The 25,180-nt window shown below is 53.7% G+C and overlaps 1 protein-coding gene across 2 annotated transcripts; it reads right to left on the minus strand.

The window, feature by feature from the left end:
- Positions 1–1,331: 1,331 nt before the first annotated feature.
- On the minus strand, positions 1,332–14,184 carry POFUT2 (protein O-fucosyltransferase 2). 2 transcript variants are annotated; one of them, XM_065943241.1, is made up of 9 exons: positions 14,024–14,184; positions 12,459–12,709; positions 10,452–10,596; positions 9,732–9,842; positions 4,778–4,844; positions 3,491–3,616; positions 3,025–3,205; positions 2,590–2,713; positions 1,332–2,366 (listed from the first exon to the last, which is right to left on the minus strand). In XM_065943241.1, the coding sequence occupies exons 1-9, from the start codon at positions 14,152–14,154 to the stop codon at positions 2,213–2,215; spliced, it is 1,290 nt and encodes a 429-aa protein (XP_065799313.1). In that variant the 5' UTR covers positions 14,155–14,184; the 3' UTR covers positions 1,332–2,212. The 2 variants fall into 2 exon arrangements, with proteins under 2 accessions (XP_065799313.1, XP_065799312.1); XM_065943240.1 differs by having other exon boundaries at positions 2,590–2,764.
- Positions 14,185–25,180: the final 10,996 nt, after the last annotated feature.

Here is a 25,180-nt window from a genome sequence, read left to right on the forward strand (position 1 = left end):
GGGCAGGTATGGAGGGTGGGAGGCAATCAGAGCATTGGCTTGGCTCCTGACTGCGCTCCTGACTTTCTACACAGACAAGGAGACGCAGCCCTGATAGTTCAAATGTCTGCGTTCCAGGTCAATGCTGAGTGATCAGTGCGTCAACAGGCATCAGCTGGAGCAGATCTGGGGGCCCAGACGAGAGATGGGAGGAGCTTGGTGAGGCCCCTCCTCACCAGGTGCAAAAACAAAGACGTTTGGCATCTGGTCCCATCAACTCATGGCAAACAGATGCGGAAACAATGCAAAGAGTGGCAGATTTATTTTTATTTTCCTGGACTCCAAAATCACTGTGGACAGTGACTGCAGCCATGAAATTAAAATGCTTGCTCCTTGAAGAAAAGCTATGATAAAGCTAGACCGCATGTTAAAAACCAGAGATGTTACTTTACCGACAAAGGTCTGTATAATCAAAGTTATTGTTTTTCCAGTAGTCATGTATGGATGTAATTTGAACCATAAAGAAGACTGAGTGCCAAAGAATTGATGCTTTTCAACTGTGGTGTTGGAGGTTTTTCAGAATCCCTTGGACAGCAAGGCGATCAAACCAGTAAGTCCTAAAGGAAATCAACCCTGAATATTCACTGGAAGGACTGATGCTGAAGCTGAAACTCCAATACTTTGACCACTTGTTATGAAGAGTCGACTCACTGGAAAAGACCCTGATGGTGGGAAAAATTGAGGGCAGGAGAGGGTTACACAAGATGAGATGGTTGGTGGCATCAACTCAATGAACATGAGTTTGAGTAAACTCCAGGAGATAGTGAAACAGGGAAGCCTGGGGTGCTGCAGCCCACGGGATCACACAGTCAGACACAACTCAGCGACTGAACAAAAACCCCCAGGAGAGAGGGCACCAGTTAAAGAGGGCATGGGTCATCTGCCACCTGCTCCTCCCACCCTCTGACCAGACACCTCTGGGATGTGTGTCCCGGGGGACCTAGCCTGGTCTGGCCTGTGAAGGGGGGTCCTCCTGTCCCTGCACAGCAGCCCAAACTGTCTCCGCCGTGTGAGGTTTTGCTGATGGCCTCAGGGCTCCGTGACCTCAGGGCTCCCACCACTTGGCGCCTAGATGACAGCAGTTCTCAAGATGTCTGCAACCACAGACTCTTTACCAACACATCTGCAGCCATGAGCAAAGGACTGGCGGTGTGGGCACTGCCTCCATCACGCTCACACCCACAAACACACCGATGACAGAGCAGCTTGCCTTCCTCAAAGAGGAAGGTGACGACCAAGTCCAAATGCTTGGTCCAGCTCTTCGCCAAAAGAGTACTCGGGCGGAAGAAGCACCGCTTTTAGAAAATGTATTTTATTAACATTTGATATACAAATGGAGAAAGAATAAATATCTTGTCACTTCACCCTGCACGACCGAGTGACACCTAGGACCCTGAAGGAGATGCAGGAAGGTCAGGGCTCTGGGTACCCCACCTCCAAACTCCGCATGGCTCCTCACACCCACATCAGCAGTCACCCCACGTGTTGGGGAAGTTGGGTGCCTGGTCTGGGGCTGAAGTGACCCTGCTCCTCTAGCCTGCTCCCTTTGTCCTCAAGGCAGGGGGGCAGGGGCACAGAGGCTTCAAGGACGAGCATCCAGCTGTCCAGCGTGTTGCTGTGGCCGTTGGACCACACTGGCTGGACGGACCCCGCAGACAACCACGGAAGGGCTTCCCCCCATCCCCCAACACAAGCACAGAGCACCAGCCATCCTGAACACTGTTCTGGTGCTCTGACTCAGGTCGAGGTGAGGGGTGGGGATCACAGCCCCACAAGCCTCAGCCCAGCCCTGGTGAGGTGAGGTCCGCCTGCCGTCCAGCTGGCATGGGGTTCTGTGGGGAGGAGCGCAGGGCCAAGGGCACCGCTCTGGGGCACAGGCAGGGTCAGCATCGCGTCCACTGGCCCAGGGCTGGAGCAGCCCAGGTACCAGGCCTGCCAACACTGCTGGAAACCCCGCAGGCCAAGGTCAGTAAGGATAAGCCGGAACCTCCGCGGCATCACTGGGGGCCTTGCTGGCTGCAGACACCTGCTTCCGGATGGATCCCAAGTCCTGGGGACACAGAGGCACCGGCTCACAGAGATACCCGGGCCGAGGATGCACACAGTGCAGCTCTGCGGGGTCCCCAGCCTGAGATCCAGGAGGGGACATGTGTCCTCGGGCAGCCACAGGGGCTCAGTACGCAATCCTCCAGTGAGTGGGCTGCTCACACGCCTTCTCCTCATCCCCACAGAACCGGTTGTATGTTGTCTTGGGGTCCAAGCCCAGGATCTCCCTCTCCTCGTGAATTCGAAAGGAGAACGTGGAGACCGATGTGCCGATAAAAAACCTGCCGAGGAACAGGCTGTCACCAGGGCTGCAGCGCAATCCCCCATCCACCACCCGCCCAGACACCTGCCCGGGCCCTCGCCCCAGTACCCTCAGCCGGGGCTCCCCGCAGCCGGTCACCAGCAAGCGGCCTGGGCTCAGGACTCAGGGGTGGGTGAGCAGACCGGCCCGTCTGCATGAGGGCCCAGTCGGGAACACGGGCCATACGTGAGCAGGCTGCTCACCGGGCGTGCGCGCAGATCCACTGGTCCACGATGGCCACGCCCCCGTCCTTGTAGAGCTCCAGCTCCTCCCACGTGGGCTCGAACCGCACCATCTCAGGCAGCAGCCTCCGCAACTCCTCCAGCTCTGTGGGCGCGAGGGGGCCGGTGAGCGGGGGCCGCGGGGGGCTTGCACAGCCTAGAAGGGTGTCACACAGGCATGCACACACCCACAACTCTGCAGTGTGCAGGGGACTCACGCATGCACATGTGCCCCCGACTCTCAGACTGCAGGGGACTAGCACACGCATATACACATGCCCACGACTCACACAGGCCTAGAGGGACTCGCACACACACGCACATGTGCCCACAGCAGGACCTCAGGGTGGGGGACGAGGACAGAAACACGACCCCACCATTAACCCAAGGAGGAACAGATGGACAGGAGCCAAATACCCTTCCTGACGGCGTCTGTGGCCACGAACACCTTGTCCAGCTGGTGGGCCTTCATGAGGCTGCGGATCTTCCGCACGGCCCCGTCCAGGCTTGGCACGTCCTCCCGGTGCCCCCAGATGAAGTCTTTCCTCCTCAGGTGGACGCCCAGGTATGGGCCCCCCAGCGAGGAGCCCAGCTTGACCTGGCCAAAGGGGACCAAACTGGCTGAGCTGGTGACAAGCAGGCGGGATTCAGGGCCTGATGGGGTCTGTCCCTGGACTGATCACCAATGTCCTCAGGTTTACGCTAGGACAGGGCTCCCTGCTGACGAGCAACAGCTCGGGTAACTGGGGTGCAGGGCCAGGAGCCCTGTGGTGGGCAAGCATGCCCCCTTCAGACCCTTCCTAACGTTTAAGGGCTTAGTTGTGAGGCATCTCAAGAGGGAAATGCACCCCACTCTCAAAGATTACAGGGGCGAGGGGGGTACCTTCATCCGGGTCCAGTCCTCCTCGAAGGGGATTCCATCAGCCACGTCCGTGGAGTTGAGGTACCTGCTCCTGAACTCATCCCCCACCGCCCGCAGGTGCCTGGCGAACACCATGCTGCGCCGGGTCTGCAGGAAGACAGGCCGTGAGCCCGGCACCAACCCTCCTTGCCCGCCACTCCCTCTTGTCCCCAGAACCCCCTCATCCATCTGGAGTCCAGCCCGAGGACAACGAGTGAGCTAGGGCCTCAGGCAGGTTGGCCACTGGCCTATGGGCAGTGCAGCGGATTCAAGGTGGAGCCCACCATTCGGACGGTCAGGAGCGTCCAGGGGGCGTGACCACATCGGCCTGGTACGCTCCGATGGGCTGTGCAGGCCGACGTTGCAGTTCTCTCCTCCCAAGTGTCCCAGTGGCCTGGGGCCCAGCTCTGGCTAAGTGAATGTGACTGGCAAGGTCAGGAAAGTGCTGAAGGGCCACCACCCTGCAGGGCTGAGAGGCACAGAACCTGTGTCCACGTGATGACAATGGCCCTTCTGTGATTCTGAACCCACCCGTCAGGAGGTGCCCGAGTCCAAGGAGCAGGGCTCTCACTTGGAGGCCTCTGCCCTGCCCAGCCCCCACTTCTATTTCACATCAACAACAGACAAATGTCCCTGCTAAGAGTCAGTTTTGGTACCTGTGGGAGGGTGGGAGCTGTCCCCGCAACCCACCCACCCACCCCGATGTTTCTGGCGGAGCCCCGGACAGGCCAGGCGTGCCGACGTCACCTAGGTCTCCACCTAGTAGCCGAGGGCTCCTCTCAGGGAACGTCCGATGCTTTTGCACTGGGCCTCCATGGGCAGGACTGCACCTCTTTTCCAAACCAGACACCTGATGACTAGGTGTCTCCACCCCAGAAGGACGGGAGAAGGCCTCGGCCCACCTCCAGCACCATCTGTCCACCATAGCCAGCACCTCCCCATCAAAGCAGAGCCCAGCTCCCCTGTCTAGGACGCGACCAGACAGCGCCCACCTCCCATGGCTGAGTACATGGGGCCAGAGCTCTCGTCCAGCTGGCAGGGACAGCCAGCGCAGGAGGAGGGCCTGGGACGCCCCAGCCCTCTCCCGGGAGCACCTCCGTGGGCAGGTGGGGAGCATTTGCCGGCGGGCCCACCCCCAGATACTCGGCCTCGCTGTGTTAGGCAGCAGGTGGACACAGGAGCTGCTGTGTGTGTGTTGGGGAGTTGGGGGGGGAGGGATATGTTTCCCAAACTACACGCATTCACAGAGACGCTCGAGGCAACACTCACGTCCCAGTACTCCTTCCCACCGTAGTGGTCGTGGAGGAGGTTCTCGGCTCGGTCCAACATCACAGACCTATTTTTAAACAATAGAAAAAGGTCTTTATGCCCATGTGTTCCACTGAGCACCGTCATGTGGGAGGGCCCTGGGCCAGGGAACAGTCCAGGACAAAACCTGAGCAGGTCCAAACCCTGTAGGGTCAGCTGGGTGCATGAGGGCAAGTCTCTGCTGACCCTCTCAAAGGCAGCCGTCTGCAGATGGCTTCTGCTTCCTCAGTGGCTCTAAACATTCACAGACTCTCTCCTGCCCTTGCCACTGAACCACCTCAGCAGCCAAGCTCACTTGTGACTATCAATGCAAAAAAACACACAAATACACAAAACAAATAAAACTAGCCAACAGAATCCAGGAACACACTAAAAGTAAAACACAAATGACAAATAGAGCTCATACCAGGAATGCAAAGCTGGTTCACCGTTAGAACAGCAATGGCTTAACTCGCACTTCTGGGGAAAGGGCAAAGCCAAACAACCACAGCTACCCCAAAGGAGTGCGTGTGTGCTTACTCCTGCTTCTAAGGATCACCTTAACAAAAGAGAATCCTTGTCGTGTGTGTCTTTCTTCGGCCAAAAGCCAGGCCCCTTCTTCGGGGAAGCGTCAACTTGATCCTTCAAAGTGTGGGGCAGAAGAGGCTGCCCACCTGAGCTCATCAAGTAACTTGAAGAATCATAACACGCAGAGAGGACCCTCCAGAGCAGGCCACATCCACTCCAGGCTGGCCCCTGGGCAGGACAACCCTGGAGAGGGTGGCTCCCAGATGCCTGGGTGGGGGACACGGGTGGGGTGATCAGAGGCTCCATTTTTAAGCCAAAACAGATCCTCAGGGGCTCAGAGTTAATTGTGCAGACTGAAACTATAAAAAGTAGAAGAAAGAATTTTTAAGAATACTGAAATGGTAAAGATTATTAAAACATCTACTTCTGGTTTACTGACCATGCTAAAGCCTTTGACTGTGTGGATCACAATAAACTGTGGAGAATTCTTCAAGAGATGGGAATACCAGACCACCTTATCTGCCTCCTGAGAAATCTGCGTACAGGTCAAGAAGCAACTGTTAGAACTGGACATGGAACAACAGACTGGTTCCAAATCAGGAAAGGAGTACATCAAAGCTGTAAATTGTCACCTACTTATTTAACTTATATGCAGAGTACATCATGAGAAATGCCAGGCTGGATGAAGCACAAGCTGGAATTAAGATTGCCGGGAGAAATATCAATAACTTCGGATATGCAGATAACACCACCCTTATGGCAGAAAGCCAAGAAGAACTAAAGAGCCTCTTGATGAAAGTGAAAGAGAAGAATGAAAAAGTTGGCTTGAAACTCAACATTCAGAAAACTAAGATCATGGCATCTGGTCCCATCACTTCATGGCAAATAGATGGGGAAACAACAGAAACAGAGAGAGATTATTTTTCTGGGCTTCAAAATCACTGCAGATGGTGATTGCAGTCACGAAATTAAAAGATGCTTGCTCCTTGGAAGAAAAGCTATGACCAACCTAGAGAACATATTAAAAAACAGAGACATCACTTCGCCGACAAAGGTCCATCTGGTCAAAGCTATGATTTTTCCAGTAGTCACGTACGGATGTGAGAGTTGGACTATGAAGAAAGCTGAGTGTCAAAAAATTGATGTATAGTGTTGGAAGTATAATGCTGGAGAAGATGCTTGAAAGTCCCTTGGACTGAAAAGAGATCCAACCAGTCCATCCTAAAGATCAGTCCTGGGTGTTCATTGGAAGGACTGATGCTAACGCTGAAACTCCAATACTTTGGCCACCTGATGCAAAGAACTGACTCACTGGAAAAGACCCTGATGCTGGGAAAGATTGAAGGCGGGAGCAGAAGGGAACAACAGAGGATGAGATGGTTGGATGGCATCACCAACTCGATGGATGTGAGTTTAAGTAAGCTCCAGGAGTTAGTGATGGACAGGGAAGCCTGGCGTGCTGCAGTCCACAGAGTAGCAAAGAGTTGGACATGACGGAGTAAATGTACTGATCTGAAAGATTATTAAAAAAAAAAAACCACATAGAAACCTTTAAAGAATAAACAAGATAACAACTCTGAATATACAAAAGTTTAAAACTTCTGCAGAGAAACAAATTGGCAAAATATGTAAATAGATGCTTCAAAGAAAATCATTTCAAAAGAGCTTTTCAACATGGTTTTACTCTGAAATCAAAGAAACACAAATGAACATAGCAGAGGTCCATCCTCACTCGTCCGCTCCAAAGCCCAAAGCGCCCTGCCCGGGGCTGCGTGGGGACCATGGCTCGGTGGCCACCACTCGGAAAGCAAGACCCAGCTTCTGTTCTGGGCGAAAGCCTGTGTCCTCACTCCCCCAGGACTGTGCAAACACGGTTCCTGTTTGTGATGGCAAAACCTGGGACCAGTCAAAGGCCACCAACTCAGGCAGGTTCCGTGAACCCTCCTTCTCTGTGCGAAGACAGGTGCAGAGGAACATGGCAACCTCTGCAGTGACCTCGTGAGTCTCACCTCACAGAGCCCCCCAAGGGGTACCACCAAGTGGGAGACAGACAGGACACTCCGCAGTGAACACGCCTGTGGTGTGAGTACATGTGTGCTTTACAGGGAGATGGGCGTGAGCGCCGGGTGCAAGAAGAAGAGTTCTGGAAAGGTGAGAGGGGATGGACCCAGTGGTGGCCTGGGGTCCCTGTGAGAACAGTTTCTGAAGACTCCGTTTTACGACAAGACACAGCATAGCCTGCAGACGCGTGTATCCCACCCCGCCAATGGCCACGTGGGGTTCTGAAGCAGCTCTAGGGGCCTGGAGAGCGTGCTTCAACCCTGCCCTGGCCCCGGGACCCCCACGGGCAGATGGCCATGCCTCTCTAACTTCCCGCCCTGGGATGGCTGGACTTATCTTCAGCTTTTCTCACTTGCTGTTTGCTCCTCGTGATCACCTCTGCTGGAGGCAGCAGTGCTTTTTGATTTTCACGGCTCAGCTGTGCTTCAATTCTGAATCTGCACAACCTAGCTTTTCCAATGATCGATTGCTGAGGGGTATAAGGGCTCCCTGGTCTGGGGCTCACAGGAATATTCCGGAACATGCGTGGGATGCTCCTGCAGGCACTTAGGGTCACAAGCCTGCCCCCCTCGGCCTGACGTCCCCTGCACCCCCAGGGGTCTCCCACCTCCTTCTGCCCCTGGGGCCCTTTTTCCAAGACGCAGTGGGCTGCGTCTCTCCTCGGGTCTAAAGGCAGTGTGTCCCCCTGAGCACAAACAGGGTGTACCTAATACCCCCGACAATGTACATAATTGTGTCTTTTGCTGAATCTGCTCCAAGGCTGCCTGCCCTGTCCTCAGGGGCCTTCAGGAGCTCTGTCTGCATCTGGGTCCTACAGGACAGGCTGCAAGTACCCCTCTCTGTGGTTTGTGTCCATTTGTTAACAGTATCTATTGGCAGACAAGCCTTATTAAACTTCAGGGTAACTGAACATATCCATCCTCTCTTTGGTTAGTGCTTTTCACATCTTGAATTATCTGTGTGGTGGGGTGCCCCTCCCTTATCTGGCCTCACGTCTCAGCAACCTAACCCTAAGTCCACTCCCTCCCACCAGTGTCTCTTGAACAGAAGGAGGGATCCCTGGGCACCAGTCTCTCCTGGGCTCAGATCCCCTTACCTGCAAATGGGACAAAAAAAAAAAAAACACCCCTGCCCCACAGCCCAAACTTCAGCCAGATCTGCTCTGGAAATGCAGTTTTAGGACTTGTATCGCAGGGTCCCAAACCTCTGGCACCCTTGTGCCTCTTCCTCTCTTGGTGGAGATCGGACCCACCCAGCAGAGCAGGTGTGCCCACCTGCATTTTGTTTACACAGGCCCAGGAGGGAGCGGCCTGGCACCCTGGCACATGGGGCAGTGCTGTGACAGGCAGACCTTCCAGGCCCCAGAGAGCAGGGAAGGGGCTCAGAGCCTGCTGCAGGCTCAGGACACTGATGGTGGCTAACGGGAGGGCTGGCTCTTCCGGGTCCCCGCGTCCCCCACAACTCACACCTGCAGGGAACTCCCCGGGCATGCTGGAACCAAGCATGCGCCTCCAGAGCAGCTTCCTCACACACCAGACCCTGGGACTCGCCCAAGACCCCGTGTCCCTTCCTGCTGACCCTCTGGTGCTGCCCAGGGTGTGTGTGTGGGGGGGAAGTGTGTGCGTGCCTGGTTTTCTGCTTGAAAGAGAGCCTGGGCGCGCAGACAGACTTCCTACATGATAGGCCAGGAGCAGCTGCCAGGGTGCTGGGTCTAGGCTCAAGCCGTTCCTCTGACCTCTCAGAGCCCAGCTTCTCGAAGGCCTGATCCAGGAATGACCCCCCACCCCGTCTCGAGGGGAAGCGCTCCTCCTCCACCGTGAGCCTCCAAGACCAGCTGCAGGTCGCCCCAGCCCCCCGTTCCTCAGGGGTCACTCATCCCGCTCCTGTCCTGGCCCTGACCCTGCTTCAGCCTCACAACCCCACGACCCTCATCCCCGTCCTCTCCTCCTGCCCCCCGCCCCCGCCTGCACCCCGCGGCCCCGCCTCTCCCCGCCAGCTCAGACGGGACCCCGGGGCAGGATCTGGGTGTGAATCTGACTGCACCACCCACCAGTGGTGGGACCAGAGACAACCCCCCACACACACACCAAGGTCAGGCTCAGAGCACAGCTACCCCAAGCAGCACCCAGAAGACAGCAGGCATGGCCGCCCCACCCGGGAGTGCTCCCGTGGGTGATCCTGGGGGGTGCTCCCTGGATCCTGACCGCCAGGCCCCCTGGGGGTGGGGGAGGGCTGAGGGCTAACCCTCCAGGGAGTGCCCCTCCCTCTGCCACGAGCCGTGCCAGCACCATGGCACACATGCACACACATGTACCAGCCGGCACCCAGTGACCACGCAGACACTCACCGTGCAGACGTGTTTCTCAATAGCACAGGCGCGATGATGGAGGCCGATCCCTGGACAGACAGACAGGAAACGTTTAAACCCCTCGTCTCTTCGTAACCCCAAAACCATCCTCTGGAAAATAAGACCCATGGCACCCCGTCAGTGTGGTGTGTTCGTTCATGGGCAGGGAGTCAAGTCCAGATGCACAGCCTGACCTGGAGAAACTCGGCTGGTTCCTATGTGAAAACTTGGTTGTGATCGCAGGTAGCGATAGTATGGAAATTTTTAAAGAAACCACAAATGTCATCTCATCTGATGAGACCACTGACGCTCTTTTCAGGAACCTGGATGGTTCAATGACAGGAAAACAGGGCGGCCCCAGAGGAACCCGGCGGAAATAATGCTTTATGTGTCAGGGCCCGTTTTGATGTAACTATCTTCAAAGTAACTCTGCTCTCAAGAGCTCCTAGTCATGCCAGGTCTTAGAACCACATTACTCTGGTCCTCTGCTGGGGTAGGTAGGGAAGGGGGCTGTGGAGGCTGCAGAGGGAGGAGAGGATGGACAGCACTTCCCCAGGCAGCTCTTCTGACAGCAACGCAGTCTGGGGTGATGACATCTCCACGAAGAGGTTCAAACACATTACAAATGGAAACGGATACTCCTAAACAGCCTGAGCCCCCAAATACAGCAACGAGAGCCACCCTGGACGTGGGCCGTGCCCGTGGACCTCCCAGCGGTACCTGTAATACTCATGCTTGTCCTGAGAGTACAGCGGTGGCTCGATGCAGGGCCGGCTGTCAATCTTCTCCTCCCAGGCCCCCTCCTTCCAGCCTTCCGCATAGCCTTGCAGGACATAGACCTGGTCGATGAAGGGCCCGCCAGACTCTGGAGGAGACAGGACAGATGAGACAGGGACCACAGCCCAGGTTACGGGGACACAGAGAATCACCCCGTACAGAACAACACTGTCTTCCCAAACGGGACTAGAGAGAGCTTGTAACAACAGAGATGATGGAACAAGGACCTCGGGATGTGGGGGTCCACGGGACAGGAGGGTTGCCAGGGTGGGGATGTCCAGGCCCCGCAGCTCCTCTGGGCCCCACGCTGCCCTGACCGATGACAGAACCTGGGCTCTTCTCTCTCCAGCTACATCCCCCTTCCCTGGGGGCAGGGCCGGTCCTCTGGCCTCTCCTCTCTGGGCTCTTCCTCCTCTGGCTCCCTCCCCATGGTGCCTGGAGCCCAGGGCACACTCCTTCCCCAGGCCCCTGACCAGCTGTCTCCTCCAGGGCTCTCTCTTGACCCCTGTGAGGCCATCAAACTGCAGCTCCCCAAAAAAGATGCCTTCCCAGGCCACGCCCACCACCCAGACCCCACACCCCTTCCAGCTTTCTCATCCTATGACTCTGGGGCTTGCCCCAGAGCTGCGTGTCCTCACCACTGACTTAAGCTCGGCCTCCACTCTCCAAGACAAGGGCCAGGAGAGCAGGGGTCAGTACCCCTCTCACCCACCGCTCCCCTCACACCTAGAGCCTCCCGCCCACCACCTGGTGCTCAGTGAAGAGGTGTTCACAGGCGGAACGACGGAGCCTGGGGGTGAGAGCGCCACAGCGAGAGAAACCCAGGGTCATCCACATTCGTTCGGCTTGGGCACTAACGCCCAAAGCTCAGGGGCTCCTACGGCAAGGCAGGGGTGGTGACGCCGGAACTGAGATGCTGACATGCCCACAGCACAAGGCCTGAGGGTCTTCTGGAGTGGCACCCACGCCTGTTCCCTCTGCAGGAGGAAACCTGAGCGGGGTCAAGGCTGCCCTCTTCACACTGTCACCCATGGGCTCAGTCCTCACCCTGCTGCCCAGTCCAAGGATGAGGCTGGCAGAGCAGCAGGAACCACACCTGTCTGCCATCACTGAGCCCAGCTCGTGGCCGACCGCGCCCCACCAGCAAGTCAGGGGCCAGTTCCCTGGGGGCCAAGCCCCGTGCAGACCAAGACCAAGCCTGCCCCCCTGGGAGGAGCTGGGTCAGACTGGACACCCCAACCCCCCTTGGGTAGGGACGCTCCAGGCCTGTAGCACCCACGGTGCTAACCTTGATGGGGAAAATGTCTTTGGGCGACAGGCCCCGGGGCGAGGAGAGAAGAGAACCTGGTGAGGACATGTGGGCCTGTCCCTGGCGGAAGCAGTGACTCTCAGGCTCCCAGGCCCTCAAACAGAAGTCCCACGACCGCCGCTCAGGAGCCGTGACTTGCTCTTCCAGGCGGCTCCAGGGACGTGGGGCAGAGATGAGCCTATTTAAGTTCATGTCTCCTAAACAAGATAGCAGTGTGCTCCAACTCCTTTATTCTAAGAAATCAGCAGCTCTTCTCTCTTAAAAACATTACAACAGGAACCCTGAATAGGACTGAACAAGGCAGGACATGGCGTTACATGTCTCTGCCAACACATGGCCACCACCACTCATGCACGGAGCCTTCCTTCAGGTAAGAGTGGCCAGAACAGAAAGGGAGGCCTGCAGTCCAGCTGGGACGAGGCCGGTCTCCAGGCAGTGGCCTCCCCATCACAACCCCACTTCACCAAGGCGGCCCGGGTTTTTAGAGGCGAGGGGACGGAAAACAGAAGCAGGAAGCAGGGCCCCTACATTAAGGCCTGAGGGGAGACAGCCCCGCTGGCCAAGGTCTCTGGCCTGGCCGGACGGTCACACCAGAACCAACGACCGCCCGGCCCCAGTTAAAGGACCACCACCCGCCTCACCTGCGATGAACTGCTCATACTCAATGACAGGGATGTTTCTGTTGAGACTTGGAAGGTCAAAGAAGTCGGACCAGGGAATCCGGACCTGGTGAATGTCGGGGCTCTGCCAGTGGTAGAGGCGGCCCCAGGGGGGCAGTACCAGCACCCACTCCTCCGTCTTCAGCAGAGTCTTCAGGAGGGAGGCGATGCGGATGTAGACATCTCTACGGAGGTTGAAGCCCTCGGGGGGATTGACATCGTACAGAAGGTACCTGGCAGGGTGGGCAGGACAACAGCGCCTCAGGGCCAGGGCTCTGCATGGAAAACCCAACCACCCACATTCGCAGCCTGGCCCCGACACCAGGCACTATCAGTATTTCTGGTCTGTAAAGTGGAGGCAGCGGCCCACCCATTTCTATAAGACCAGTTACTTAAAGAGCCCTGGAGTAGGCACAGAAAGCATCTTAGCATCTGTTTAACAATCAGCAATAACTCATAGCTAAAACCAGCAGGATCTCAATGGCTAGAATCTGAGCCCTCGTCCCATAGGGGTTCTCAGTTTTCCTGGTCTATGGACCCCTGCACATTCTCAACAATTATTACATTCTCAACAATTATTGAGGACTCCCAAAGGCTGCTATTTATGTGGGTTAAATCTATCAATAATTCCTGTATTATGAAAAAAGCAAGAACTTATTTATGAATTTCCAGTGTATTCAAGACAAAAATCATCATTGAGAAGAGTATCAGTGTTTTTAATTTCTGCAAGTCTCTCTTCAGTCAGGTGACACCTGTATTCTCCTGTCTGCTTCTCCATTCCCTGTGTTATGATACCACAGGTCAGGTGGTCTCTGGAAACCCCCACAGTAAACTCACGAGTGTGTGCAAAAGGCAGACGGCATCCCAGTGTTTCTAGGAAAATGACCTGGCACCTTGGGGGTCTTTGAGCACCCAGAGAACTGCTGTCTTATCCACAGCGAGACTCCCCTACACAAGACCCAGAAAGGGGACTCCTGCCTCTGCTATGGCCTCACCCTCCCTTCTCTGCACCTCCGTTTGCAAAAGTGACCATGCTGGACTGCTTGGCCCGGGCCTCCAATTCCCCAAAACTGCCAGTCTACCGTCTGTACACCCTGCACCCAGCAGTCTGTTTTGGGTCAGGCCCTCCCTCAGTAACAGCTGTAGGGCACAGACGCTTGTTTCTTACTCCTGAGATGTATCTATAGAACAACCAGCATCTGTATAGGGCGGAAATTCTCCTGCAGATAAACAAGGCTGGGCTTTCTTAAGAGCCAACCCATTCGAGCATTTGATTCTGGGGCTCCTCGAACGCCAGGCAACACTCTGTATCAACGAACTGGGGCCCCCTCCCTGCCCCCTAACGTGGACCCTAGCTTGTCCTTCCATGGGACTCCGGGAGGCCGCGGTCGCCAGGCGACCCTGGCTCGCGTCCCCAGGCCAGGGCGCCAAGGGTGTAGGGCAGACCAAGGCCCCACTGCTCCGCACCCTGTCTCCGAGCCCCGCCTCCCGGCCCTGTGCTCCGGGTCCCGGTCCCAGCCCCACCGACGGAGCGGGCATGCGTTTACCGTCTGCGGGACGCCGCCCCCGACAGGATGTCGGCTGCCGACTGGCCAGGCCAGAACTCGTCGCCGGAGGCCGAGGCCGACGGCCAGGATGCGGCCCAGAGCAGCAGGAAGACGACGGCAAGCGCCGCCATGGCCCCGGGCGGCCACGCACTTCCTGTAGCCGCGCCCCACCCCCGGAAGCGCAGCGCGCCCTCGCCGAGAGCGTCTCCCGTAGCCACGGCAACGCCACGGTGCCCACCTAGCGCATGCGTCTTGCGTGATCCCGAGTCCTGACATTCCTTCAAACTTGCAGAGCCGCGGAGGCTGGGGCGGGGCCGGGAGGCAGGGCTAATGGGCGGGAGGTCGGGGCCGATCCCTGGGCGGGGCCGCGCTGAGGTCCTCCCGGTAGTTCGTGCGGGGCGGAGATTAGGGCGAGGTCGGGGGGCGGGGCCGTGAAGGGGGCGGGGCCTCGCGGGACTGCTTGGCTCTGCTGCCTCCAGGGGCTCCGGACGCGAAACCGGTCAGCGTACCTTCTGCGGGAGGGCTAGCCTTAGGCAAGCCCCAGGCCTGTACGGCTGTCCAGGTTGGGTACCTGACCCACAAATCCGCCAGGTCCGCTGCGGGTCTTGAATTCGCGTTGCTGGGCAGTTTCCCAGATGACAGGATTTCTCCCAAGATGGGAGGTGCGGCAGGAGGCGGGTGGGGCGGGGGTGCCAGATGCTGGGCTGGGTGTGATCTCACTGGAGAACGACAGTTCGAGGGAGCAGAGCGGCCAGCGGGCCTCGGACATTTGGGGTATGGTGCATATGGTGCTCTGGGGTCTCCTCAGGAACCTTCATTCCAGACCAAGAGGTCCTGCTGTTCCGCGCTCTACTGAACCGGCTTCCTGCACCATCACCAACGCTCCTGCCTCAGGAGTGCCCACTGTCCTTTTCCCGCATTGGGCACTGTCTCTATTAGAGGTGCTGAGCTCTCTCAGTACTGAACTCCATGCACTGGGCACTGTCTCTATTAAAGGTACTGAGCTCCCACTGCAACCACCCTGCCTGCCAGGACTTCCTTCTGTGCTGGGGGCACTGGTGGGCTCTCTGCAGACTGGAGCCAGCTTCCACACCTGCTCCCTCGCTGCAGACCTGGCCCCAAAGCCCCTAAGTCCCCCTGGTCCGGGAAAGACCACCACACCATGGGGTCTCTGGGATGTCCACAAGTCTCCAGTGTGAAACCCTCTAGCCCCTGGAGTTCCCCTCTCCAGGGACCCAAAGGAAAGCTTCATTCCCGCCTCGGACAAAGCACCTCCTGGCTGAAGATACCCGCTTGCAGACTTGCAGGTTCTCCCTGGGATAGTTGGCCTGCATGCAACACCCCTGGAAAGGGAGAGTCTTTCCCTCGCCCCGGGTGCACAGAGCCCTGCAGGGTGGGGTTCCCTGCTTGGCCGTCCTGCCAGGCGTGCTCAGCGCTGCAGCCATGTTGGGTCACGTGTGGCCAGAACAGCTGGCCCCTCTCCTCCATTGCTGCCCAGGAGTGCACCGCCCACTTTGGGAGAGCAGCAGGTATTTTTATGGGAAATATTATTTGCTCTTCTGAAAAGATTTGAATGCAAATGGACAAAAGGCACACTTTTTCTGTTGCTCTGGACTCAAACTGAAGCCATAACAGGTCTTACGGAGATCCACAAAATACCCCGCAACCAAGATCAAGCCTCCCTAGCAACGGCCACAAGACCAAGGCAGACCTCACCCTCCCGCTGGGACTTGGTGGCCAGCGTGCCAGATGGGGCAGAGCCACAGCAGCCCAATGGCACCTGTAGGGAAAAACCCTGATCTCCACTGCAGGGCCGGGCCCTGCTCCAGACCCCAGGGCCAACGCGGTGACAGCCCCGCTGTTCATTCCCTGCAGTCTAGGTGTGGCCCCTCTCAGCCCCTCCCGCACTGTTCCTTCTGGGAACACCCCCAGATGAAAGAGGTCTTGGGATGGGAGAACCCTGCTGGGTGCCAGAAGCTTGAGGCTCTTGGTGCTGGGCACCCACCACTGCCCCCGTTCTTTAAGGGAGAGAAAGTCTGTTTCTCCCAGTCTGTCCTCCCCTCCCCACCCTTCCCCTCTCCTCTCCTCCTGCCCTTCTCTCTCCCCTCACCTGCATCTCCTGGTTGATCCCTGGATGGTGGTGTTTACCAGGAATGACCCAGGAGGGGTTTTATGAGCCTTTAAGAGAGAAAAAAAAAAATCTTTACACGAACAACTGAAGGGAGCTTTCTTCTTTCCCTGCATGTGATCCTCTTTCCTGTGGTTGAGGTTTACTAACTGGTGTCAAATTTCTGAGGCCCTGACCTCTGAGAAAGCGCTCCTTCTCATTTCATCCCCAGCTACATTCACCCCAGCATCCTGGCCACCAGAGGGCAAGAGAGCCCTTCCCCAAGACCAGCAGAGGAGGGCGTGAAGGCAGATGGAGGAAGGGCCCATCCTGAGACTGGCTGAGCCTTCCAACCCAAAGGAAGGAGCAGGGTTCAGAGCTGGGAAACCAGGTGAGCCGGTCTGGCCCAAGTCTTCCCTGCCTGGCAAACCCCAAGAGCTGTTCCGAGCCCCATGGCCCGGCCCAGCTCCCCACAAACAGGAACTGAGGATCCAGGAGGGAGGAGGAAGGAGGCCTGGATCCAGGCAGGGGTGTCCTGTGAGCCCCGGGGACACCTGTTCAAACCAGCGCTTCAATCTCCTCTCCCCTGGCCTCAGAGAGTCATTCCTAGGTGCTCTGGGTCCCAATTCTCCTCCTGTGGGAGGAGACACAGGAGCAACTCTGAACTGGGAGTCTCTGAGAGACAGATTCTTCAGGAAGCTGGATTCCAGGGCATGGCCCTCCCAGAGTTGGGGGGTGGTGTCCTGACCAGACCCTGGAGGGGGAGTGTGGGGCGTGAGTCCTCTTAAAAGAGAGGGTAGATAGTGCTTTGAGGGGGACCCCCAGCTTTGTCTTGTCGTGTCCACAGCGTGGACACTTCACAACAGCCCTCAGACCACCGGGAGGTAGCCCAGGGCTGGGAGCAGACGGGCAGAGGGGAGGGGCAGCCTCCGGGCCTCCTGGTCCGCACTGGGCGTGGAGGGTCAGCAGGAGCAAGGCAGGGTGGGGTGCCGGGGGCAGGCCGGGCAGCCAACATTGAGAACTCGCCAAGGTCCAGTAAAGTGAAGGCAGACCACGAGTCAGGGGGCCTCCACCCTCAGAGGGAGGACCTGGACCTTTAGGCCCCACCCGTGAGAACCCCGAGGTGTAGAGGGGCCTGGGATTCCAAGGAGTGGCTCTCCTGGGGGCACAGACACCCCAATACTCATGCTTCTCACCGGTGCTTTCCAGGGTGCAGAGTGAATGACCTATCCACATGCTAGGAGCTTTGGGACTTGGTGTGGAATCCACCCTCTGCAGTTCTGGCATTTGTTGCTGGCCCGGCACAGGGGAGCCGACCGCAGTGGGAGTCACTGCGGGCAGGGGACTTCTGGGTTGGGTTCTGTGGCTGTAGGCCACGCGCCAGGGTTTCTAAACTGCGGCACCTGCCCCATGGAACAACCCAGGCCCCCACGTGACCCAGGCCACTGAGTGGCCAAATTGCGAGGCTGCCCAGGGTTTCCTGGGGGCATGTGGATTCCTGTGGTCAGTACATGGGCCCAGCATCCCCTGACGGCCTGCCCACAGAGGGGCTTGCCCTCCAGGGTGGTGGCTCCCAGGACCAGCAGGAGGCCAGCTCAGGGACTCCTGGGAGTCCACAGTGAGAAAGTGACCAGATGCCATCCCACCGGCCACTTGGGGCCCCCTCCCCACTGAGGCAGAGGCGGACCTCTCTCTGGGCCCCAGTGGTCCTGCCTGCCCTGGACAAGCCAAGCCCCTAGCTCAGGCACAGCCTGGGTGGTCCTGTGGGAGTAGGGAAGGTCCTGGGTAGGTGGCTCATTCGGGGGTGTGCTCTGTAGGGATGCTAGACCTGGGGGGATGCTGCCACCTTTGATGCCACGCTGGGGAGAGGGCCCTGGGAACATCTGTGTCTCCGTGGGAGCCTTCTCTCCCAGCCCAGCTGGGAGGCAGGGTGCAGGGGCGGGAACTCATGTCTCCCCCCAGCAGAGGACCACCTGGTGGTGGGGGACAGGGGATTGTCAGAATTCATCTTAACAGGCTTTCTGGGATCAGAATACCAGCAAATGTCAAAAAGTGCATAATTTGTTTTATCAGGCGTCTGCTTATTTATGTTTGGAGGGCTGGGCTATCTCGGGTGATCGTCAGCAGAAGCACAGGCAGGGCCAGGAAGGCTCAGGGCTCCTGCTCAAAAGGAGGCAGACCAGGGGAGGGGGGTCTGTGGATTCACGAGGAGGCCCACTGCGAGCTTGGAATGACGGCTCAATGTGACCCTGTCCTGCTGGGTGTGGGCTCTGGGCCTGGCCAGGACTGCAGATTCTTCCAGCTGAGTTCCAGAAACTCAGAGGGTGGACTTTGGGGGGTGGATTTTATACGAGCATGTGAGAACCCAGACTGGGGGTGGAGGGGCCTTTATCCCTAGTCCCCCCAACTTAATCACTGTAGCTGGGGCACGATCTCCCCCAGACTCTCAGGGTGACCCCCACTCTCTGCCTTCTCTCTGTTCCCTCCTCACCCCACATGGTGTGACTGATGGCATCTGGTGTGTGGAGACCCCCAGTGCCCCCTACAGCTCCCTATCAATCTCCCTTGTCCAGCAGGTCACTCAGCCTCATCTCTGCAGGTGATGGAGGTCCAGGCTCACCTTAGGTTCTGAGCTTGAGCAAGAAATGGAAGCAACTGGAGGCAGAAAAGTTGCAGAGGGCGGTAGGGGCTGTGTGCTGCTGGGGTTTATCATTATCTTTTTCAGATGCACAGACAGTTATTGTCTCATCATTCACTGAGAAAGGGATCTTTCTTCACTAGTGTGAAATGCTATTTTCATCTTAGCTAACTTCCTACAAACAAGGTTCAGCCTCTGGTCTTTCGGTGCTGACCTATCAACATGTCAATTTCTGCACAACAACAGGTGCGTGGATTGTGATGGCTTTACAGCAAGTTCCTTCTTGTGTTCTTTTAAAAATGTGTGTCAGTGGGATGGATACATGTGTATGTGTGACTGGGTCCTTTTGCCATTCAGCCGAAACTGTCACAATGTTGTTCATTAATCGGCTATATACCAATACAAAATAAAAATGTTTAAAATGAAAAGAAAGCATGTCTCAGTAGAGCTGGCACATTTTCTCTTCCACATGAATATTAGAAGCTGCTGCTTCAAACCAGCCCTGCTGGTGGTTTTGTGAGGGTTGTGTTGAATGCGGGCACAGTTTAGAAAGCTGACGAGAAAGGCATGATGAGAGGCCCTGTTCAGGAAGGGGTCTGTCTGGAGACCTGTTTAGAACTTTAGTGATATTTCAGGTTTTCTTGTAAGAAAGAAATCGATCCACAGGGTTGGAGTTGGAACTGCTCATTTCTTGGTTTATTTTTGGGTTTTGTTGCTATCACCAGTGGGACCCTTTTTCTCATGAAATGTAATTATATACTGCCATTTTAATAAATGCTGTTATTTTTGTATGTTGACCTTAAAACTGACCACTTCTAATTCTACCAGTTTGTCAGTTGATTGTTTTGGATTTTCTAGACAAATAGTCATATCACTATTAAATAATTGCATTTTTATCTCTGCCTTTCTAGTATTTGCATTTCATGTATGTATTCTTATGTTAAGGGCTTTCCTGGTAGCTCAGCTGGTAAAGAATTCACCTGCACAAGGACTGCAGCATGAAATCAAATATCTTTTTTTTGTTTCTGACTATGATGTGAAAGGCTCTAATGCAGTCGTGTCCAACTCTGCGACCCCATGGACTGTAGCCTGTCAGGCTCCTCTGCCCATTGGAATTCTCCAGGCAGGAATACTGGAGTGGGTAGCCATTCTCTTCTCCAGGGAATCTTCCCGACCCTGGAGATTGAACGGGTCTCCTGCATTGCAGGCAAACTCTTTATTGTTTGAGCTGTCTGCACCCAAAAGGCCAAATCTAGCCCAGTTGATCGATTCTCTTTGTAAATAAAGTTTTATTGGTATATAGCCACTCACACTGATTTGCATATGGTCTAAATGCTTTGTGCTGTAACAATGATGTCAGATACTTGGGACAGTGACCATCAGTTCAGTTCAGTTCAGTCGCTCAGTTGTGTCCAACTCTTTGCAATCCTGTGGACTGTAGCACGCCAGGCTTGCCTGTCCATCACCAACTCCTGGAACTTGCTCAAACTCATGTCCATTGAGTCGGTGATGCCATCCAACCATCTCATCCTCTGTCCTCCCCTTCTTCTCATGCCTTCAATCTTTCCCAGCATCAGGGTCTTTTCCAGAGTCAGTTCTTCACATCAGTGGCTAAAGTATTAGAGCGTCAGCTTCAGCATCAGTTCTTCCAGTGAATATTTAGGACTGATTTCCTTTAGGATTGACTGGTTTGACCGCCTTGCTGTCCAAGGGACTCTCAAGAGTCTTCTCCAGCCCCACAATTCAAAAGCATCCATTCTTTGGTGCTCAGATTTCTTTATAGTCCACCTGTCACATCCATATATGACTACTGGAAAAACCATAGCTTTGACTAGATGGACTTTTGTCCGCAAAGTAATGTCTCTGCTTTTTAGTACATTGTCTAGGTTGGTCACAGCTTTTCTTCCAAGGAGCAAGTGTCCCAGTTTCATGGCTGCAGTCACCATCTGCAGTGATTTCAGTGTCCATATGGCTCCCCAAATCTAGACTGTTTGCTATCTGACCCTTTATAGAAGTTTTATGACCCCTGTTTTAATTTATTAAGTACAATATTTGTTAGAGGTTGAGGAATTTTCCTACCATACTTGGCTTCCTAAAAATTTTGCAGTTGTATGTGCTTGGAATTCAATAATTAATATTAACTTGTACCAAATGCTTTTGGGGGGGGGGCTATCTTTTGAAATGATTGAGGATTTTCTTCTTTTTAATCTCTTAATGCAGCAAATTGAACTAACACATTTTATAATGTTGACTCATCCTGGCATTCTTGAGATAAGCTTTACTCGCTCCTGGTCTACTGGATTCTGTCTGTCATTGCTTTTACTTAGAGTAATGATGTCCCTTCATAAATCATGTGTCCCTATTGGTGTGTTGTGTGTTTGTGTGTGTGTGTGTAAAAACCCACTGTTGGTTTTTCAGGATTTTGACTAGCTATATAGAGTGAAGAATGATGCTCTCGTCTTTTCTTGTGCCTGGGAAGGATATCAGCTCTTCACAACAATTCATCTGTTTGGAGTTCTTACTCAGTAACAGGCACATTTCTACACATTTTACATGAGTTAAATCTTTAAACTTTACATCAACCCTGTGAATTAGGGTCTGTTTTTATGTCCACTTGACATTTGGGGAAATTGGGGCACAGGCCATTTCAGTGGCCTGTCCAAGGTCACCTTGCTGTCAGGAGGGGGAGATGGAACTAGAACTCAGGAGCTGGTCTCTGGGCTTGCATTCCTAAGCACAGGCCTCTCTGTGCCTCCCTTGCAGAGAGATTACCCCTTAAAGGTTGTGAAAACATACATAACACCGACTGTGCCCACATCCCCAGCACCACTGGAATGACCAGATTTCCTATTTCTGCTTGAGCCAGTTTTGTGCTTTATATTTTTCAAGAAAACCATTTAATCTAGCTTTTAAAATTTATCCCTACGAGCTGGAACATGATAGTTTCGAATTTTTTAAATCTCCCATTCTTTTTTTCTCCTCTCACCCTTTGTTCTGGGGACAGAGCGTGTGTTCCGGGTGTGCTCCTCTGTCACCCCCAGGGTCTGTTGAGTGAGACTGGGACAGTGGTTGGTTGTGAACTGCAGCCAGCCGGCTCTGCGGGGGCTTTCACATTAATGTCTGTCCCGCCCAGCAAAACATGAAAGGACAGTTGCTATAAATACTGAGTTGCTTGGTTTTCAACATTTATCCAAGTTACCTTTACTACAGGGATTAGCTCATAACTTGGTTTTCATATTCCAATAGAGAATGTGTCTAAAGACACAGAGGTAAAAAGTTGTCAACATGAAGTGACTGAACATTTTACAAAGATGATACAGATGTGTTTTTAAGAGCAACCTGCCAAAAAATAATCGGAAAGTTCCTCCTCTGTATTTTGTTAATTGATGGAAATGTTAGTTGATGGAAATGGTGTTCATCAGAAGCATATAATAGGTTATGTCTACCAAAACCAGCTCAGAATTGGGGCAGCATCTGGTTAGGTGAGTGATGTTAACATCCTGCAAAGCTGTCACACAGACAAGGTCTCAGAGGTTGAACAAGATGGCATGGGCTCACAGTTAGCTGTGGTCAGTGCCTGGGGTGAGGCAGGTCTGCAGACCACGTGGTCCAAGCTGTTTCCTTCGGGGAAGATAATGTGCTTCTGGCAGGAGCAGAGTTGGAGCTGGAGAATGCAGGCAGGGCTCTTATCACAGTCCTTGTCTGTGGGAACCTTCTGGACAAGGGAGTCTCATCTGGGCCAGTATCTCCAAAAGGGTTAGAACCAGAGCTCCAAACAGCCTCTGGGACACGGGGTGCCAGGCAACTTCACAGTCAGATGGAATGTGTGTCAAATATCGAATATTGAAATGCAGTGATTAAAGCCAGGACTTGCTCCAGGCTGGTCAAATGCCCCGGGGGTCTGGGTCTCACAGGCATGGCTCTTTGAGCCTCCATGTGTTGATGAGACCTCTTGGCTGCAGAGATAGAACTGGACTTCCAGGGACTTGAGCTAAGAGAAGAATGTACTGCTTGATCAAACTTCAAAGCTTTTGCACAGCAAAGGAAACCATCGACAAAACAAAAAGATAACCCCAGAATGGAAGTAAACATTTGCAAGTCATGTAACTGACAAGGGTTGATTTCCAAAATATACAAACAGCTCATACAACTCAATATCAGTTAGAAGATCTAACTAGACTTTTCTCCAAAGAAGACATACTAACAGCCAACAGGCACATGAAAAGATGCTCAAAATTGCTAATCATCAGAGAAATGCAAACCAAAACCGCAGTGAGGTATCACCTCACACATGTCAAAATGGCCATCATTAAAAAGTCTACAAATAACAAACGCTGAAGAGGGAGAAAAGGGAGCCCTTCTACCCTATTGGTAGGAATGTAAATTGGTGCAGTCACTATGGAGAACAGTGTAAAGGTTCCTTAAAAAACTAAAGATAGAATTACCTTCTGATTCACCAATGCCACTCCTGGGCATGTATCCAGACAGAATTCTAAAAACTCAAAAATATACGTGCACCTGTGTGTTCATTGAAGCACTATTCATGCTAGTCAAGACATGAAAACAATCTAAATGCCCATCAGATGAATGGATAAAGATGGGATACATATATATGATGGAATATTACTCAGAAAGAATGAAATAATGGCATTTGTGGCAACATGGATGGACATAGAGATCATCATACTTAAGTGAAGTAAGTCAGACAGAAAAAGAGAAATACAAACAAAGTAAATCAATCTATACAAAACAGACTCAGAGACATAGGAAACACATTTATGATTTCCGAAGAGTAGGGGAACCAGCTTCCCTAGTGGCTCAGTGGTAAAGTGTCTGCAATGCAGGAGACCTGGAATCAATCCCTGGGTCAGGAAGATCCCCTGGAGAAGGCAATGGCTATCCACTCCAGTATTCTTACCTGGTGAATCCCATGTACAGAGGAGCCTGGCGGGCTACAGTCCATGGGATTGCAAAGATTCAGACATGACTGAGCGACTAACACTGAAGGGTCAGGGAGGGATAAACTTGGAGTTTGGGATTAACAGATCCATACCACTATATATAACAACAAAGATCTACTATATAACACAGGGAACAAAATTTGATATCATGTAATAACATATTTATATCCACAAAGCTAGTGGAGGTGATGGAATTCCAGTTGAGCTATTTCAAATCCTGAAAGATGACGCTGTGAAACTGCTGCACCCAATATGCCAGCAAACTCAGCAGTGGCCACAGGACTGGAAAAGGTCAGTTTTCATTCCAATCCCAAAGAAAGGCAATCCCAAAGAATGCTCAAACTACCGCACAATTGCACTCATCTCACACGCTAGTAAAGTAATGCTCAAAATTCTCCAAGCCAGGCTTCAGCAATACGTGAACCATGAACTTCCAGATGTTCAAGCTGGTTTTAGAAAAGGCAGAGGAACCAGAGATCAAATTGCCAACATCCTCTGGATCATGGAAAGAGCAAGAGAGTTCCAGAAAAACATCTATTTCTGCTTTAGACTATGCCAAAGGCTTTGACTGCGTGGATCACTATAAACTGTGGAAAATTCTGAAAGAGATGGGAATACCAGACCACCTGACTGCCTCTTGAGAAACCTGTATGCAGGTTAGGAAGCAACAGTTAGAACTGGCCATGGAACAACAGACTGGTTCCAAATAGGAAAAGGAGTATGTCAAAGCTGTATATTGTCATCCTGCTTATTTAACTTATATGCAGAGTACATCAAGAGAAACGCTGGGCTGGAGGAAGCACAAGCTGGAATCAAGATTGCTGGGAGAAATATCAATAACCTCAGGTATGCAGATGACACCACTCTTATGGCAGAAAGTGAAGATGAACTAAAAAGCCTCTTGATGAAAGTGAAAGAGGAGAGTGAAAAAGTTGACTTAAAGCTCAACATTCAGGAAACTAAGATCATGGCATCTGGTCCCATCACTTCAAGGCAAATAGATGGGGAAACAGTGTCAGACTTTATTTTTTTGGGGCTCCAAAATCACTGCAGATGGTGATTGCAGCCCTGAAATTAAAAGATGCTTACTCCTTGGAAGGAAAGTTATGACCAACCTAAATAGCATATTAAAAAGCAGAGACATTACTTTGCCAACAAAGGTCCATCTAGTCAAGGCTATGATTTTTCCAGTGGTCATGTATGGTTGTGAGAGTTGGACTGTGAAGAAAGCTGAGTGCTGAAGAATTGATGCTTTTGAACAGTGGTGTTGAAGAAGACTCTTGAGAGTCCCTTGGACTGCAAGGAGATCCAACCAGTCCATCCTAAAGGAGATCAGTCCTGGGTGTTCATTGGAAGGACTGATGCTGAAGCTGAAACTCCAGTACTTTGGCCACCTGATGCAAAGAGTTGATTCATTGAAAAAGACCCTGATGCTGGGAGGGATTGGGGGC

Source organism: Muntiacus reevesi, chromosome 8 (genome assembly GCF_963930625.1).
Source record: "Muntiacus reevesi chromosome 8, mMunRee1.1, whole genome shotgun sequence".
NCBI lineage: Eukaryota > Metazoa > Chordata > Mammalia > Artiodactyla > Cervidae > Muntiacus > Muntiacus reevesi.

Coding starts and splice junctions, on each gene's coding strand:
- POFUT2 (XM_065943240.1), bottom strand. CDS start 14,154: ATGGCGGCGCTTGCCGTCGTCTTCCTGCTGCTCTGGGCCGCATCCTGG. Junction 12,710..14,023: donor GGGGCGGCGTCCCGCAGACG/GTAAACGCATGC, acceptor CCACCCTGCCAG/GTACCTTCTGTACGATGTCA. Junction 4,845..9,731: donor TTGAGAAACACGTCTGCACG/GTGAGTGTCTGC, acceptor GTTTAAAAATAG/GTCTGTGATGTTGGACCGAG.